The sequence below is a fragment of the Alosa alosa genome, chromosome 16 (assembly GCF_017589495.1).
Source record: "Alosa alosa isolate M-15738 ecotype Scorff River chromosome 16, AALO_Geno_1.1, whole genome shotgun sequence".
Taxonomy (NCBI): Eukaryota; Metazoa; Chordata; class Actinopteri; order Clupeiformes; family Clupeidae; genus Alosa; species Alosa alosa.
In genome coordinates, this window is record NC_063204.1 from 21,107,347 (window position 1) to 21,126,415 (window position 19,069).

At 41.2% G+C, this 19,069-nt stretch overlaps 1 protein-coding gene and 3 long non-coding RNA genes across 4 annotated transcripts; 1 reads left to right on the top strand and 3 right to left on the bottom strand.

The window, feature by feature from the left end:
- The first annotated feature begins 238 nt into the window (after positions 1 to 238).
- On the top strand, positions 239 to 11,189 carry abcf2b (ATP-binding cassette, sub-family F (GCN20), member 2b). Its single transcript, XM_048266153.1, has 15 exons — positions 239 to 318; positions 1,392 to 1,549; positions 1,866 to 2,078; positions 2,506 to 2,688; positions 3,571 to 3,742; positions 4,192 to 4,287; positions 4,496 to 4,598; positions 5,483 to 5,578; positions 7,291 to 7,410; positions 9,007 to 9,096; positions 9,196 to 9,306; positions 9,429 to 9,491; positions 9,605 to 9,733; positions 9,973 to 10,176; positions 10,382 to 11,189. The coding sequence occupies exons 2-15, from the start codon at positions 1,414 to 1,416 to the stop codon at positions 10,496 to 10,498; spliced, it is 1,833 nt and encodes a 610-aa protein (XP_048122110.1). The 5' UTR covers positions 239 to 318; positions 1,392 to 1,413; the 3' UTR covers positions 10,499 to 11,189.
- Positions 11,190 to 12,884: 1,695 nt separating this feature from the next.
- On the bottom strand, positions 12,885 to 13,996 carry LOC125309325. Its single transcript, XR_007196111.1, has 3 exons — positions 13,270 to 13,996; positions 13,115 to 13,170; positions 12,885 to 12,976 (listed from the first exon to the last, which is right to left on the bottom strand). It is a non-coding gene; the product is annotated as an uncharacterized LOC125309325 (long non-coding RNA).
- A 2,337-nt stretch (positions 13,997 to 16,333) lies between these two features.
- Positions 16,334 to 16,737, bottom strand: LOC125309328. The gene is made up of 2 exons (XR_007196113.1): positions 16,617 to 16,737; positions 16,334 to 16,398 (listed from the first exon to the last, which is right to left on the bottom strand). It is a non-coding gene; the product is annotated as an uncharacterized LOC125309328 (long non-coding RNA).
- Positions 16,738 to 17,199: 462 nt separating this feature from the next.
- On the bottom strand, positions 17,200 to 17,555 carry LOC125309327. The gene is made up of 3 exons (XR_007196112.1): positions 17,505 to 17,555; positions 17,374 to 17,420; positions 17,200 to 17,291 (listed from the first exon to the last, which is right to left on the bottom strand). It is a non-coding gene; the product is annotated as an uncharacterized LOC125309327 (long non-coding RNA).
- Positions 17,556 to 19,069: the final 1,514 nt, after the last annotated feature.

Below are 19,069 nucleotides of genomic sequence, written 5' to 3' on the forward strand. Positions count from 1 at the left end.
ATAACTGCATGACTGCATGACTCCTCAAATGTGCTAAATGATTCTGTGTTGCCTGTATATTCTGTAAAATAAATAAAAAAAAGTAAATGTATAAAGTAATAAAATAAACACAAATTAATAAAGTCAATTACAGTATTTTGGGAAGCCAACGGATGCAAGACCTATTTCTAGGCCCTCCCAGAGGGGCGGAGACTGAATTTTACCGCCCTTGACCAAATATGGTATGACGACTCATCATCTGCTCGGTGTGTGGAGGAGAGAAACGCGCGTTGTTGTCGCCACATTTGGTACAGAGTGTCCCAGATCACAGTGACCAAGGTAAGACATCTCCTACGCCATGTGTATATATAATTACAAATAATTGCATTAGCATTGTTATTAAAATTATTTATCGTCCACAAATGTTGACCATGGGAAAACTGACATTGTCGGATATGTTGTGTCAGTGTGAAGACAAGAGAACTTATCTAGCTCTTGGACACAACGTGGATGTCAGTCTGGTCATTCGAATGAATTTTAGCCATCATGCCACCCGATAGACCACTGAAAGTTCATGAAATTATATTCCTACCTAGTATGGCCGATTAATATTTTAATGCAGTGATAATACTTAGAAGTACGACAGCAGTAATACAGAATGGAAAATGCGTTACTCATGGCGATTGAGAATTGACACATTGCAGGGTATGCCTGTCAGCTAATGCTAAAGTTACTACAGGTTGTTGAGTACTTTCTAAACCTGGCCTTTGGCTTATTAGCAAATAATAGCTAATAGCTATGTTAGCAAATGACCGGTGTTTGGTTAGAACAGGTAATCATGCTTAAACAGAAAGCTAGATGTCACCGAGTTGCGTTTTTAAAATTGAAAGTCATCTCATATCATGTCTCTAAGGCTGTCAGTGTTAGATGATATTTAATGTTAGCTTGCTCTCTATCCGCTATGCCTATGGTAACTTGCGATTTCCAGATAGCTAACGTTAGCGGCCTAGTTGTCCCAAGACTTGGCACACAGTCCGAAAGCACTGTGCTAAGTGCGCAGTGCTGCCATGCGCTGTTTTTCCGAATAATCTCCCAATGCGCCCTGCGCGTTACATAACATCTTGGTCTTGTTTTAGCTGTCAGAATCGCATATTGGTTCATCAAATGTTTGTTCGGAACTGCAGTTTTCCCTGACATCTGTAGGTTGAATATGAAACGTTGAAACAAAGTTGGTGATCATTTTAGTCACCTACATGAACACAATTGAGCACATGTATTACTACTGATACGAATCATGTACATCATAACGTGCTGTAAATGTGTGAGGATAAATTCAAGCTAAGTCAGTGTTGCATAATGCAGCCAGCAGCCAATACTTCTGGGGTCACCGACAGGGCAATATTTTGTCTTAGGTTGCTGTCCTTTGCCGCAGCCATGCCCTCTGACCTGGCCAAGAAGAAGGCTGCGAAAAAGAAGGAGGCAGCCAAGGCCCGCCAACGTGTCAAAAAGACAGAGGAGGTGAACGGCGAGGGAGATCAAGAGAACCAGCAAAATGGAACTGTCAATGGAGGTGGGTACAATGCCAGCGGTATGCTGAAAACAGCTGTAGCATAAACACTGAGAAACATGGGTTTGTTTTAATCAGTTGAATAGTTTTTTTCATTACTCTGTGATACAGCTTTTTCCTAGTAAGATGGCCTGCATATGTGTTTAAACTAGCAGTACAATTTCGAATCAAAACAAACACTTTGTATTTTTTCCACAACTGCACACCTAACTTTTACAAACATTGTCTTGAATCCAGCCCATGATTTAGTCTCCTGAAGCTGCTCATCTGACATTCAACCCCAGTTTCAATCTTTCTTTATATTTATTTATTCCTGCAGATGTGGCGTCACTCACAAAGGAGCTGGATGAGTTTGAGCTGCGGAAGATGGAGGCGCGAGCCGTGACTGGGGTGCTGGCGTCTCACCCCAACAGCACGGATGTGCACATCAGCAGCCTCTCGCTCACTTTCCACGGCCAGGAGCTCCTGAGCGACACCAGCCTGGAACTCAACTCGGGCCGCCGCTATGGACTCATTGGCCTCAACGGCACAGGTACAGACACCTCTCTGGGTGGCTTACAGCATCTTCACTTGTATTTAGCGATAGCATTGTCCAATTGTGATCCAGCCACCCAAGAAGCATTTTAACACCAAGTGTTAACAGGAAGTATGTGGCATAGACGTTTATGTGGTTATTATGAGGGGAAATGGATGGACATAGTTGTTATTAGACAGTTCAATGGTCTAGCCCTGAAGCTGCCGGTCTTTAGATCAATTCATGCTTGTTTTCAGCAAGTGAGCACTTGGAATGTATAATCCATTGACCTTTACATTTATAGCTGTAATGGTAGAAGTCCATGTGAATTTGTGCATGATGTATTTTATTCTTTTAATGCTTTCCCATCACATACCACAATTTCTTAATGTATCAGCTCTATTCAGCATCTATTTATTAATCCACTCTGGCTTCTTACCAACAGGCAAGTCCATGCTGTTGTCAGCTATTGGTCATCGCGAGGTCCCCATCCCTGAGCATATTGACATCTACCACCTGACACGTGAGATGGAGCCCAGTGAGAAGACAGCACTGCAGTGTGTTATGGAAGTGGATGAGGAGAGGCTCAAGCTGGAGAAGGAAGCTGAACGACTAGCACACGAAGACGGTGAGTGGGACACCTGCACACTTACTCTCTGGATCTCCCTCTCTCACACACACACACACACACACTGTTATGGCATAGGGGTAAGGCCACAACATAAGAGCGAGAAGTTAGATTTTAACTAACCTGCGGATTTATTAACCAAATCAAATTAACCAAATAACAAACAAACAAACAAAGAGTGTGAGATGGGATCAAATCAGTTGTCAGTAATGCATGGATGTTGTATGTTTGCAGTGTGTCTGAGTGCAGTATTGCATGTCCAAAACCCAAAGCAAGAAAGGCCCTCTCAAGGAGAGGGAAAGCAGCCCTTTTATTTGGACAGTTGCTGCTCATCAGCTCATTAGCTCCTGGGGCCTCCTGACACACCTGTAGACAAGAGAGACAACAAGCAGAAGGGCTAACAGGCCGTCACACACACACACACACACACACACAAACATTTCTGAAGAACTAGCCCTGCTGTTATTTTCTGCAGTTGAATTGCATGAAATGATTATATTTTTATGAACCCAGTTCCATTCATTCAATCATGCTCTCTAAAACATGTAGTTATGTGTTATGAATCAGATATGTTGGAGAGTATGAGGTTCACCTTATCAAAGAAAAGACTGTGAACAGTGTAAAGACTAGGGAGCTCTGTATAAGCTAAGCTCACAAAGGCGCTCTGTGTTCCATTATAATTTACAACTTAGCACTAAAGCACAATTTAGTGCAGTAAACCATCTCTGTTTCCTTTTCATAAAACACCCAGTCCATTCTTCACATACTTCCATACTTCACACGCAAGTATCATGAAAGAGCCTAAGCTTTCCAATGATATTACAGTGTCCCACCATCATGTTTCTTATATTTGTGTATACCCTCTGCTTGTTTGTGACTCAGCTGAGTGTGAGAAGCTGATGGAGCTGTACGAGCGCCTGGAGGAGCTTGACGCAGACAAGGCGGCGGTGCGCGCCTCCCGCATCTTGCACGGCCTGGGCTTCACCCCGGCCATGCAGCGCAAGAAGCTCAAGGACTTCAGTGGAGGCTGGAGGATGCGCGTGGCGCTGGCCCGGTGAGTGACTGGGCCAGATTAATAATATTGCCTAAGATGTATGCATATAGCCCAGAAAATATGTTTACGGTTTTCCTCAGATTTACTTTTTTTTGCCTAAGTTGAAGCAAGAAAATACATTTGAGCTGGAAATAGGGTATAACAGAAAACAAAGACAGTGATCATAGTTTTCATAGTAATAATTCTTACAGAACTGACCAAAACCTGACAACCATGTATCCCACATTGTGCATTGCTGTAGGCTAAGTAGGACTACCTGGATTCTCTGTGTAACAATAGCTGGAACGTTTTTGCCATTTTATCACTCTAAGAATGCTGGACCACTGATAGGCTACATATGGCTATGTTTGTGTGTGTTAGTGTGTGTGGCTAAATTAACCATTTGCTGTGAAACCTTGCATTCTTGTCCCTGTTAATTTTCTCTTCTCCCCTGTCTTTGTTTCTATTAGAGCTCTGTTCATCAAGCCTTTCATGTTGCTGCTCGATGAGCCCACTAACCACTTAGACTTGGATGCCTGTGTGTGGCTTGAGGAAGAGCTCAAGTCGTGAGTACTTGCCTTTTATTGCTTGGAGAACGTGAATCATTTCTTCCATGATCATATAACTCTTTGCTGGTCTTGAAAGGCAGTTACCAATGTATTTGGTTGGTAGTCAAAAATAGAAACAGGAACTATTACCTTTTTTAAAATAGTTCTAAAATACTTACATTTTAGTTTGTTAGGTGTGTGTTAAGTCATCTTCTTCAACTATCAGGTTCAAGCGAATCCTGGTCCTCATATCACACTCACAAGACTTCCTGAACGGTGTCTGCACTAACATCATCCACCTGCATCAAAGGAAACTGAAGTATTACACGGTAATAAAGAGCAGCCAATTCTCACTGATGTGGGTCACCATAGCTCAGTTAAAAAAAGTAAAGTATACTCCATAAAATGGAGAAAAAATTCTCATTCATAGACACGCATGTAGAAAAAGAATTTAGAAACTTAGAAAAAAGAATTTAAGAATTTAAAAGAAAAATTCTCATTCATAGACACGCATGTAGAAAAAGAATTTAAAAATTTAGAAAAAAGAAAAGAAACACTTAAAAAAATCATTCATTTTAACACTCACTGTATAGGCAATTAAGACCATGACACATACAAGTATCTAGTCTAGTGTAGTTTCTCTGATGCGTTTTGGTGCGTCAGAAGCTTGCTGGGTTAATGCGAGCTGAGGTAGCACCCTCCTGTCAGATCCCCTGGACATACACCAGGAGTGGATGTTAGGGCCTAAAGCCAACTGGACACTAATCACAGCCATAGAAGGCAGGATCTGATGTCTTTATGGCTGTTTCTAATTATGTCCCATTGCTGGTGTCTTTGAAGTGACAGAGCGCTAGAGACAGGTCTAAGATTAACTGAGTTAGAACACCAACAGCGATTATAATGGCAACCTCTAGAATTTAAATGATGGCTAACTCCTTATTTCTTTTATACAAAGGAATATGGAGACAAACATGCACTGCTTCAAGCTTGGGGGACTTTGTTAACATTTTCATTTATTAATTTGACATATGCTTTTAACCAAAGCAATTTACAAAAATGAGGAATAACATTCAAGCTAAAAAGCAGAGGAGACTTTAGGTATCGATTATTATAGAAAGGGAAAGAAATGGGAAGTACATGTTACTGAGTTCTGTGCTATGTTCAGTCAGTGTCAGCTGACGTCTCATGCATGCCTATGTTTAACTGGTTGCAGGGCAACTACGACCAGTATGTGAAGACCAGAGAGGAGCTGGAGGAGAATCAGATGAAGCGCTTCAACTGGGAGCAGGACCAGATCTCACATATGAAGGTGAGGCGGCCCAGCCTTGCATGCCTGCAGAGAAGCCTCCCTTTCCCCTTCCCTTTCACACGTGTCTCGTCGACTTGGCACCCTGGCCTGGTTCCCAGGCACGGATTAAGACTAGCCCTTGGCTCGTCGGCAGGCATTCACACGGCATGCTGTATGCCAAGTAGACCACTTGGTCAACTTACACAGCCGTGTAAGTTGACCTGATTTCATGAATTTAGTGTTATACAGTTAGGAAAAAAATGATTCATACCCCTGGCAAATATTGATTTATTGTGGATTTTCTCTTGACCAAGTTTGTTGTGGCTGAAAATGACATTGCCACATGCCAAAAGGTTGTAAGACAATGTGGGAGAAACATTGAATAAAAAAAATAAGTCTTTTTATCTTGTTTAACATTTTAATGTCTTCCAACCTTTAGCCAGACATGGGGGACTCGAGTCACATGACTTGACTCGAGTCAGACTCGAGTCACATTTTTTAGGACTTGAGACTTGCTTGATCAACATGTATAAAAGACTCGACTTGACTTGCTATTCATGACTTGAGACTTGACTTAGACTTGAGACAAATGACTTGAAATTACTTGATGTTTTATTTTTTTCATAGATATTAAGGAGTTAACTTTACGATTTTAGAAAATCTCCTTAGGTGCTGTTGCATGCATCACACGAGCAAACCTGTCATTGTTACCAAGTGACGCGACAGACCAACAGCAAGTGCCAGATCAAATGAGACAGACTTAGGTTAAAATGTGTGAAATATCAAAGTGAAACATTTCTAAACATTCTAAGTTTAATCTTGATATATAGCGAAAATGTTGCCAATGTAACCTAAAGTAAGTGCAGTAACAGTAAGTAGGCCTAGCTAACTGCCAGAAATCAGCATAGAAAAGTAGCTTACTTCACATGTTAGGCTTATGTATAATATGATATAGCATTGACGGTCCTAAACCCTCCTAAAACCCATTGCGCTGTCGCGCTTGTCAAAGTTTGGCAGTGACATTGGCGGCAGCGTTTGATTGATTGATTAGTTCACTTTTTCAACATTATTGGGTCCCTCGAGATGTGACAGGTCAGGACAGGTGTAACTTGAACTGTTTGAATATATTTTCATGATTTGATGTAGCTTACCTAATATTTGAGGCATATTGAAACAATAATAGGCTATTTTATAATAGGTCTACTTGAAATACATTTATTTTTATTCGTATACATTTCATCTTATTCTATAATTCGTTCAGATGTAGGCTATGTGGCTTGAATGAATGCAATGTATTTGTTTGTTACAAATAAAACTCCAGCAGTTCATAACTAGCCTATTGTAGCTTATTTTAAAATGAAAAATGGGTAAATCATCATGAATTTGTATGATTTGGCTATGACTTGACTTGACTTGCTTGACCCAAGCTATGACTTGACTTGACTTGCTTGACTGTCACAAAAAAATGACTTGGACTTGCTTGAGACTTGAAGGTTAAGAATTGAGACTTGCTTGTGACTTGCGCATGTGTGACTTACTCCCACCTCTGCCTTTAGCCATGTGGCAGTGTCATTTTCAGTCAAAACAAATTACATCAATATTTGCCAGGAGTATGAATACTTATAGATATAGTATGGAAAAAGGTATATATGTTGTGCTTAGTATTGTTACACATGTCCTTCATCATCCACTCATATGAATAACATTTTCCTTTCTCTGTGTGTCCTGAGTAGAACTACATAGCACGGTTTGGTCACGGCTCTGCCAAGCTGGCCAGGCAGGCACAGAGCAAGGAGAAGACCCTGCAGAAGATGGTCGCCTCTGGCCTGACTGAGCGAGTTGTCAATGACAAGGTGAGGGGCTGTCCACTTTCAAGCATGTTTGTGATTCTACAATGTCTCCACATTCCTCCTCCTTATCCTCCACTGCAACTTAGAGCTTGGTTAACCACTAGTTGTTTCAGATGAGTATAACGTCAGAATATCATGCAAGTCCAAACAGTGATAATAATTGAATTATCACTACAGCTAAAGTCCTGTAGAGACACATGACTGACTTAGCCCTCCTCTCATAAAAGTGGTTTTGTGATGAAGTTATATTTGGCATTTAGATGGTGACACACATGGCCACAGTACACATGCTCTCAGCCTCTTACAGCACTAATATATATTTTTAAGCCTGAGGGAACTTTCTGACTAGATTCTCAGATGATTACTTCATATTGTCTCTAGATTGCACCAGCAGTTCAAAAATGTTTGTGGTTTCTCACTAAAATAACTATAGAGATATGACTCCAGAGCGATAACCGTAATGGATTACAGATAGCAGTTGCCGCATGCTCAATGTTGTGTCCAGGGTTCTAAATTAACACCCGCCAAATGCGGGTTAAAATTTATTTTGGCGGGTGTTAATAAAAACTTACTAGCCAGTTTGGCCGGTGATGCATGAGGCATTACATGCATGATACATAAAGTACTTCCTACATTTCCCATGACCACTGTGCCGTAATGCTACGTGATGACATTTCATACGCCCATTGGCTGCGCGCAGTTTGCAGTGAAACCAGCGCGAGAGACCATGGACACGAACGAAGCGTCTACCAGAAAACACAAGGAATTAGAAGAACGAACGGAGCCAGAGCAGGGAGCATAGACTGAAAGAGGAGGGAGTTAGCCAGTAAAGTAAAGTAAAAAGTACATAACACAAATACATAACGTGTTACGAAATCTTAATGCAATTAACGCATTTTGTTTACCTATTTCCTTTGTGGGGGGCTGATGTCATGTAAGGAGGCCGCAAAACCTGAAGCAGCAAGGTTGTTTATTTTATTGTCTATGGAGTTAGCTGAAGATGGAACGTGAGGAGCTTTTAGCGAAAATTTTCAGTTTTAAAAAGTTGCCTGATCAGTGATCACCACCACCAGACGCATCACGCACTGTGCATAGGGCACGAGACAGAGGAGGGACCAACATTCGGCCAATAAATAGTAGCTGTACTCCAAACTGTTTCACTCTTGTTAGAGAAAGTAGGCTATACAATGTCAACATGCACCAACAGAATGTTACATAAAGATGATACTTTTCAGGTCCTCTCTATAAAGATCCAAATTGAACGTAGGCCCTATGCTACTCCATTTAATTGAGAACGCGTCTGAGCACACACAAGAGGGAGAGAAAACGAGTGGCAGGTTCCAGCTGGCTTGTCATTGTTGATAATAATTGATGTCTCATTTTTATTAAGAAGAGGAATGAAGCAGGGGATGATATCGACAGAGAAATAGATAGATAGATCATCTCATAAACTCACAATTCTCTTATTTTCACTGGAAAAAAAATGGCTAGTAGAAATTATGATTGGCTAGTAACTTTAGAAAGTTACCATCCACATTGGCTGCTGATCAAAAAAGTTAATCTAGAACCCTGGTTGTGTCCCCTCACCCAACCCCACAGACGCTGTCATTCTACTTTCCTCCCTGTGGGAAGATCCCGCCTCCGGTCATCATGGTCCAGAATGTCAGCTTCAGATACTCAGAGGACACAGTGAGTTCACTACCTCTTCCACCCGTCCTTCAGAAATTTCAATTTTTGCTTTAAAAATGATTCAAATTAATATTGATTATTTTTCCATTGCTCTCTCAGCCATGTATATACAAAACCCTGGAGTTTGGTATTGATCTGGACACCAGAGTGGCTCTGGTGGGTCCAAATGGCGCTGGCAAATCCACTCTGCTCAAACTACTGATGGGAGAGGTAGTTCTGAGTTAATGTTATTAGATTACTCCAATCCAGCCCTCTTTTTGGTGTTATTTTTTCCACCACTCTTTGTACTTTTGTTACTTTCATTTCTCATGTGTGTTTTTCCTTCTCCCCAGTTGCTCCCCACAGATGGTATGATCAGGAAACACTCACACGTCAAGATTGGCAGATATCACCAGGTAAGACCTTTCTGTGGCGTCTCACAGTCCTCCTGGAACAAAAAAAACCTCCCAAATGCTGAGTGACGTTGAGCAGGCAGGTGAGGTAGTTCTGCCCTCGTGTTCCCCTGCAGCACCTGACAGAGCAGCTGGAGCTCGACCTGTCTCCTCTGGAGTACATGATGAAGTGCTACCCCGAGATCAAAGAGAAGGAAGAGATGAGGAAGATCATCGGTCGCTACGGCCTGACGGGAAAACAGCAGGTGAGCAGATGGAACCCGTCATCTGTATGTATTTTTGTTAACCTAATGTTTGTTAATCTAAGGTAATGAACTTTTAACCTAAGTATCATATTGTTATACTGTCGGAACCCAGGAAGAATAGCTGGGACTAATGTCCCATCTAATGGGGATTATATAACCAATAAACCCGCAGGAACTCTACGTTTTACGTTTATTATTTTCGAGCTTCATCTCCTCCTTCTTTTCCTCGTACTGTTCAGGTGAGTCCCATCAGGAACTTGTCGGACGGGCAAAAGTGCCGTGTGTGCTTCGCCTGGCTGGCTTGGCAGAACCCCCATATGCTGTTTCTAGACGAGCCTACTAATCATCTGGACATTGAGACCATCGATGCACTGGCAGAAGCCATCAACGAATTTGAGGGCGGCATGATGCTAGTCAGCCATGACTTCCGACTCATTCAGCAGGTACAGCTGCCTTGGTCGGATGTCTGTTGTCTGGTTAAAGACTAAAACAGGCTATCTAACATGATATTTCAATTGTCAATGAGTGCTGTTATCTTTGTCAGTCTAAGTTCTAGTCTGAATTCATATATGATGTGTGACTCAATGTGTATCTGTATTGCTAACTAGAACCGCTTTGGCTAATTGACTTCCAATCCTTTTGTTCTAGGTGGCTAATGAGATCTGGGTGTGTGAGAAGCAGACTATCACCAAATGGAACAGAGACATCTTGGCATACAAGGAGCACCTAAAATCCAAAATTGACAAACAGACACATGACGTCTGAAGCTTTGGGGTCCAGAACAATAACGGTAGTGGATTACAGACAGCAGATGCAGGATGCTCAGTGTCCCCCCTTTCCCCCTCTTTGGTGGACTCGCACATTTCAACCCCCACACGCATCTTTTTCCCCCACAAAAGCACATAAGGCATGAGTGAGGGAGCCAGTGCTAGTGGACGTACCTGACAAGTTTCAAAATGCATTGTGGACTGCATTCCATGGTCATTACCAGGTGTTCTCGGCAAATAATTCACTATCAGTCATAGAATGTGCACAGCATCTCATGCATTATGTCAAAGCAACACTTCAACACTACAGCATTTTTACTTTTTTTGCGCCGTTCGGGGCATGAGATGTCTTGAATGTCTTATTTAATATTTTTATGCCAATAGTAACGTCACAATAAATATGTGCATTTCTAGTAGTTTTGGTGAAAACACCCAGTGTTCCAAATGTTCTTTAAAAATGAATCAAGAAATTTAGTTAGCCAGGATATTAGTCAAATTTGTAAAAGACCAGTAATGGGTGACAGAACCAAAAGGTGGGGTGAAGGGGTTGTGCAACTCATTTTCTTTCTAGAGATTCTATATTAGAAATTGAGAGATACTCTTGCTTTTACATCTAAAGTAGAGCGCACAATTTTGAGTCTGACAATGACATATGACATTATGTGAAATTAAAATGCCTGAAAATGAAAGCCTTTGAAAGCTTAAACTTCATTTAATTTATGGAAACTCCATGGTCAGTAGTGACACCTAAGGGATACAGCCATTTGAAATACTTAGTAATCAGTTATGCAATAAATAAGCAGAGTTCAGGTCAGCTTTGTTTTATTATAACCAGAATCATAGGATAATATCCAGTAAAGAGCCAGAGGGTGCGGAGATCACAAGCACATCATTGGTCACAGTTGTCCGTTAAGGAAACAAATAAGAACTGATGTTAAAAAGGAGCAAAAGAAAGGAAGCAGTTGAAGCATTAAATACACTGCACATTACCTCCTGTGACCATTCCTAGGGTTTTCATTGCTCTGGACTCGTAGACGCAGTGTTGGACCATCAGGAAGGAAGGCCATTTCTGTTGGGTTGTTCCTACCACGTGATTCGTAGAGCCTGCCCTGCTCATAATGGTTAAAGGCCCTCACAAGATACCTGGTCTGGGGTCGGAGTTGGATTAACCGCTTGCGGTCAGTCAAGGCTTTGTGCCTTCCCTCAAAAGACTGATGCAAGTCAGCGTCTCCTCTGGCACTACCACTTGATGCATCTTCAGTTTCAACAGTGGGAGACTTGCCAACTCGAGGTGGTTCTTCTGGAGAGTTCTGTGATGTTGGATCTTCTGTGAATGGATGAAGTTCACTGACTTGGTCTTCATCAGTTGTTGCCCAGTTTTTCAAAGAGTCAATTGAGCCATCAACCTGACTGGGAGAATTAATGTGGGAAGCAGGTCTAATTTTAGCAGGTTGTGTGAATATCTTTTGGTTTGGTGCTTCGTCCCTCTGGGGAAGGTAAGACATGTCAAAGTCACTTCCACCAGGGTGAGCAGGTGGTCTGTGACTTGAGCCAAACATCTTGTTGTTTGGCCTCTGCCCACCATAGGACCAAGAACTTACACTCTGAATAGGCACACCGTTACTGGACACAAGCCTTTGAAAAGCCCATTTACCATTGACGGGGGCATCTTGGTCTTGAATCAACTTTGAAGCATTACGCTCATGATATCCTGCATTGGAAGATGTGGGAGCAAGACTTCTCTTAACACTTGAAGGGGGAACATACTTTGCGTCACTGTTGATGTCCTGCAAAGAGGGGTCATAGGTCATGCTCTGTGTATTGTCTTTATGTCCAACAAAATGTGATGAATATCCAAGGTTACTGATGGGACTGACAGGATATGACCTTCCTGGCTCAGTGAAATGTGTTGACCGTTGAGCCAAATTATTATTTTGAAGTTGCTCATGTGTAGGATATTTTCTACTAATGGAAAAGTAAGGGACGGTATGCACAATGGTCTCTGAAGGATTGCTGGGATACAGACTGCCTGGTGCATTTTGGGTAAAGCCACCAGCTGCACTTTTAAACCGAGCATGCTGAGAACGTTCAGGGGTATAGATATTGTTCATACCTTGACTAGAATCCTGGGGAATTCTCTCTCCCACGGAAGAGGCCAGGCCGATTTGTGCAATTTCAGTATTTCTGGAAGGATGTTGAAACATTGAGGGGCCATCTAAGCTTGTAGATTTGCTAACAGGGTTTTGATGGTGCTCAGGGAGTCCTAACTCATAATGACTTGGAGAAATCCTGAACTTTACTTTACTGGATAATTTTGTGGAGTGTTTGTTGCTAGCCAGATTGGATTGCTGGATTTTGAATTTTTGGTCAAGTCCAGAGTACCTTTCAGGGTTATATAGTTCAGGGCCACTTCCATATACTGTAGACCCATCCTCATACTTTCCATATTCATGCTGGTATGGATTTGCAAGTGCTCCTGAAAATAAACAAACAGTTTTGTAACTTAACTTGTAACACTAACAAAAAAGCTGTAGCTCAACTTGTAGAATTAACACATTACATTCACAGCTACAAATGAAGTGTAAATGTCAAAGAAATTGAATGACAATTTCACCATAAAGAAGCAAATTCCATCTCCCAAACAACAGCAGCAGACAAAGCAGTGAAACCCTGAGAAGAAAATATTAAAATGATATAAACAGCTTTTAGAGCCACTTTTAAAATGCAAAACGTAGAACTAGAAGGATAAAGGGTTTAAACAGTGGTTACCTCATGTCATCGGCCACCCCACGCATATCCATCTGAACCATTCAACCTCTCTGTATCTCTGTATTTGGCATTTTGCACCAGGCCTGCCTCTTCATTTGCACTGCTGCTGCCAATTGTAGGTTGATTGCCAGAGGGCGGCTGTTTGCACTTACAACTGATGTAATCTTCGGTGAATTAGGCACTGTAAACACCAGCGCTGACCTGAGTATGGCGCACTCCGCTTTCGACATTTGATTACTTATGGCCACCTTACACCAAACAACTTTGACAAGATTCGGGAAAGATTCTTGAAAGATCGTAGTCTTAACTAATGCCCCCCATTCGAGCTTTACTCAAAAGACTACAATCTATCAAGAATGAATCTTTCCAAAATCTTGTCAAGGTTGTTTGGTGTAAGGAGGCCATAAGACAACATTTGTTCTCAATACAACCCCGCAGAGTTCGGCATTTGTTGTCGAAAACGGAGTGCAGGTGTATGTAGTCCTTTAATGTTGCAACAGTGGACATCACAGACACAGAAAGCTCTCTACCCAGCTCATATTATTTCCGGTGGAGCGTCAGTTGTGTTGTAACAGCACCTTCTGTTATATTCTGCTCCTTTTGTGTTCACTGGGACAACTGAATATTTTGTTCATGACCAACAAGGCAACTCTTTATTCAACTTTGACACATGCATAAATCCTTCATCATCTTAACATGCTCATTCACACGGTGCAACACCCAATCAGGTCCGTGTAAACAGGTACACTAAAACAATAGCCGCTGCAACACTGCTGATGTTTGGAAATATACAAGCTGGCTGAAAAGGCTTCCAGGAAAAGCCTGGTAAAAGTAATTAGGTGCACTCATTTTGCTGAATGTTTCTAGATCTAATCATAAAGGTCTGAAGAATTGTAAATTGTGTTCTTGGGCCCCAATATAAAAGTGCAGTGGCTTGTTCACGGTAATAAATTGACAAATAGATTTTGTCAAGTTATTAAATTTGCTACAGGTAGACTTGTGATATGTGAACACACAATGCAAAGGGCTAAACCAATACGGTGTTTGAAGTGCTCAGTATAAAGACCATGATAGAAATTTAACCGAGTTCTTACTGTCTAAATTGTGAAAGGCTTGAGCATAAAAAGAATCATTCATAGTAATGTGAAAATACTATAGCTATGAAAAACCACAGCCAGTCAACTTGGCTCAAGCCATATCACTTGCTCAAAAGTACATTGTCTTTTTACAATTTTGGATGGCATGTTAATGCAAATCCAGTTTAGATAAATACTGGACACACATGTTTATACTAGTATTTATATTGAAAACACCAGAAAGCATCCACTACTTAAACCAGCTTTAATATTCCAGAACCTAGCTGGCACCTACCCCACAACTCCAGAGCACCTCAGAAAGACATCAAATGCAGAGCACAACTACCACAGTACATCTCCCACTGATCCAATGACCACATTTGAAGGTGTCCAAATATAGGCAACTTAATTTTTGATAAATTCACAAAAAGTAAAGCATGTTAAAAAGTAGTCTTTATTTAACATATACTGTGAAAGACACAATCCTGATCCAGAGGAGCCTGAAAAAGCAAGAGAGACACCAATTACACCCATCAGGAAATAAAGAAATAAAAATGCAAATAAATAAAACTTGAAACACCTTGAAACACTGGGAGTGAGGGCGTCTTCAGTTGAGCTTCCTGCATGGGAGCTTGGTCTAAGGGAACACTCATGTAGTATCCCCGTGGCTGAAGTATCCCTTTCGGACTTGGGGTCATCCTCATCCTTATAATCATCTTCAGGTGCGTAATTACTTGGAAGTTCTTCATTTTGGGTTGAGAGGTCTTTCATAGAAGAATGTGGTGCTCCATACAAACTTCCAAAAACGAATGAAGTCCAATATCTAGGCAAATACCGGTGACTTAGAAAATGAGAAGCTCTACATTACTTTTTTTATTTGATCAAACTCTTACTTTAAAAGATTACATACCAAACAGATACATCCCAAATGAAAAAGACTGACCGCAAACAGCAACCATCAACAAAATGCAAAGAGAAAGCCTGCAGGAACAAAGAAGCTCACATGGATGTATCCTGAATTTAACACACCAGCACTTACCTAAGCATCTTTCCAAATACCACAACAACTTGAACTTCAGACCTGAACTAGTCTGTGAGCCAGAGGGGTTGGTCGTTACCGAAAAAGTGGCAAAGGTTACCATACCTTTTCTGAAAGCCTGGAATCTCAACTTTTCAATGATGCATGATGGCCATCTGACAAGAGTAGCTGAAAACGTTGGCCGGTCTTGGGCCTGAAACTCCCGGGCACTGAATTCTGTCAACTTTGAAAACCAGCTTCTTTTGAAGATGAACAGACACCTTTTCAGTTTCAACTATGACTGGCATATTAGTAGCTGCTGGACATAGGTGGCCTGTGTGTGTGTGTGAGTGAGATGGCGACCTGGGGAGTAAGCCCTAGAAATGCTCATACCACATGACCAAAATGGTCTCCCTGCCAGCAGGACATTTTTTTTTAAAGAAATAAGTTATTTATTTCTCATTGTTACCTGAAGTTCACACAAGAGTGGCATTTCTGTTTTTTTCTTTGATGTCAGCTCTAAAAATATGCTGTTCTTTGAACTTAGAATTGTGCCTGAAAAGTCCTAGAAAAGAATGTGATTTGATTAGGAAGATATGGGAACCCCGAATATGCTTTACTATAAGAAAGCCAAAATAAAGTTCACAAAAACCACTTGCTTTTTACTTTTACTTCAAATACTTAAGTATTTGAAATATCAGAAAATAACTTGATTCTTAAGCACAGTATACATCAGATACTTTTACTTAAGTAATATTCTAAAAGGTAACTTTCACTTCTACCAAAGTCTTTTTCTAGTCGATACTTGTACTCTCAAGTACTGCTTTCTAGTACTTTATACAACACTGCAAGTTTGATTTGAGGGGGTTTGGGCTCACTTCTCTTCCATTTGGATCACCAAGACAATACATATAGGCTACAAGTACTAGAGGAGACTTGAGCTAAAAGTTAAGCAAGCAGATGCAGAAAATTACAGAAAAGCTTTTTATTGTTTTAACTCGTTGTACATGTCCATCCAAGTTGGGAGTCCAGGGCCTGAAGAGACAAAACAAATAAGGGGAAAGGCCAACCAAATACAGAATTTCTAACACAAAAAAAAAAAAAAAAAAAAAAAAAAAAAAAAAAAAAAAAAAAAAAAAACACAGGACAGGAGGAGGAACAGGGCAAACTTATCTTTTTCTGTTGAGAGAAAGGTGTTAAATTTATACGCTCAATAAAACAGCCAAGCACACACACGAATAAACAATGTTTACCTGGCAGAAAGGGCCTCCAGTTTGGACAGTCTGAGCATCATGTCCAGGAGAAATGGACAGGGGCAGTTTCACTTGAACGGTAGTCCAGTGGGATGTAGGTGGTTTGGGAAAAGATCTTTTTTCCTCGTACATAACGGTTAAATGATTTGACCACATAGCGGGTTTGAAAACCTGATGGCTGAGCTATAACAAGGTAGCGCTTTTCCGCCACAGAATCACCAGTAGGGCTAGGTGTAGGTTTAGGATAGTGAGCCGGATTCTGCCTCACTGGGGCTGGTGGAGTCTTGGCCAGCTGGCGGGTGGTCTGCGGCGCCTGACTCACTGGGGCTGGTGGAGTCTTGGCTGGCTGGCTGGCGGTCTGCGGCACCTGGGCCTCCTGAGCAGGGCGATTGGGACCCCACACTGGCTTCACCTGGGTTTGAGATGGGCCTTGCTGGCTCAGCCAAGTTGAGGGCATCCATGCATAGCTTGCCTGGTTTGGTGGCATCTGCATTGGACTTGATTGGGCAGGATAACTTCCTATTGAGGATCTGTAAGACGGATCTGTAAAACTGGAACTTGGCGGCTTCCGTCCACCTTTGAGTTCGCCCAGGTCAATTACAGTGGGTACAGAGCCACTACCAGAAGGGCTATCATCGAAGTTATAAAATCCAACACTAAAGGGATCATCAGACCCTACAACATAATGACTTTAATTACAAAGCATATATTTTTAAATATAAATCAAATAAGTTACTTTGATGTAGCAAGTTCTTACCTTGTTGACCGCTTACTTCACTTAAGAAAAGGCAGACACAAACAAACCTGCAGAATATACCATGTTTAGATCATTCATGAACACAGAACAAAAGCCAAGAAGAAATAATAACACAAAAAGTAAACATGTACCTGAGCATCATGCTGTCTTTAGTCAGAGATCCAAAAGCAGCTCACTCTTTGTTTTTTCTCCCTAATGGTCAAACTGGGCTTATATAGGTACAACTGCTCAGTCTAATTAGCTAATTGATTTCAGCTGATAGCAATTATGGTGCATTTGGTCAGTGTTAATTTCCATGTATGAACTAGTGGCATGAGTAGATGTTTTTTCAACCAACTTTTTAATGTGCATTTTTACCAAGTAAATAAGAAATCCTGATGTTTAAAATTCAAATAAAATGTTTTTATGCAAATAAAACTTTTGATTTACTTGAGGGGAGTGATTAACTCCTCATTCATAAAAGGGTGTAAAAGGGTGTACCTTTTTTTTGTTCACAGCTCCTCCTGTGATCAGTCGAGTTTCCATTGTCAATTCATATAACACGGGGGATGACTTATTTTCTTTAGCTGGATTTTCATGAATGCACATAAAATATGCAAACGAGTTGGACTGCAATCCAACTACAATTAATGTTCTATGTCAGTGTTTCTCAAAGTGTGGTCCGCAAGCTATCCCAAGTGGTCCGCGAGCAAATGTAGTAAAATATAATATAGATGAGTTGTTTGCCATATTGAACCAACTTGTATGTAAATCCAAACAGTTCTGCAACACTGCCTATGTAAGCTACGCCAGTCTAAATCATATGAATCTTGACACAATAAGCAAGGTTCAAAGACAATAAACAAGGTGGTTCAGCGAGTAGGCCTATTGTGTAATATATTGCTGAAGTAGGTCTACTGGTTTTTATTTCAGCTAGGTGGTCCGTGAGTTTTTTTTTATTGGTTAAGTGGTCCTTGGTCTGAAAAAGTTTGAGAAACACTGTTCTATGTCATATGGCCTTTACTGTCCAATGAGGCAAAGACATGTCAGGCTTACGTTTGCAAGTAGGCAATAGGCATCAATACTGGGCTAAAGTATTGTTCCTTGTACTGTTGCTGTCCTTAACTGGATAAAGGGGGATTCTATGAAGTAGTCACCCTGTCATTCTTCACAGAATAGACAGAACGGGCATCTGAGAGTTTTTGAGAGTGTTACGGCTCTGCCGGCTTCTCTGAAGGTCTATTTGGGTGTTAACTATTCTACTGGGTGTAAATTACTCTACTGGGTCTATTGGGCCCTCATGAGGTTTAAATGGTCATGTACCATAATGACTGCACACACTGATTCTGATAAAATGTTCAAATTTGCAGATGATACAACAGTGGTGGGGATGGGTCCTCTCACTTATTGAATGGTGTTCTATCCACAACTTAGAGCTAAATGTCTCCAAAACTAAGGAGCTAGTGGTGGACTTCCGCAGAAGTGGGAAGGCATCTCAGCCCTTGTGCATCAATAGAGAGGTGGTGGACAGTTTTAGGTTTTTAGGCACAACAATATCATCCTCTTTAAAATTGGAGGATAACATAACCTAAAAAGCCCACCAGAGGCTCTTTTTCCTTCGTTAGTTGAGGAAATTTGGGGTGGCCTGTAAGGGAATGTTGCAGTTCTACCGAGCTGCCATCGAGTGTCCTCACCTTTTCTGTTACTGTCTTGTATG

Excerpts from the sequence above, each read along its gene's own strand:
- abcf2b (XM_048266153.1), top strand. The coding sequence starts at position 1,414 with ATGCCCTCTGACCTGGCCAAGAAGAAGGCTGCGAAAAAGAAGGAGGCA. Across the intron at positions 1,550-1,865 it reads AAATGGAACTGTCAATGGAG|ATGTGGCGTCACTCACAAAG; the intron begins GTGGGTACAATG and ends TTATTCCTGCAG. Across the intron at positions 3,743-4,191 it reads ATGCGCGTGGCGCTGGCCCG|AGCTCTGTTCATCAAGCCTT; the intron begins GTGAGTGACTGG and ends TGTTTCTATTAG.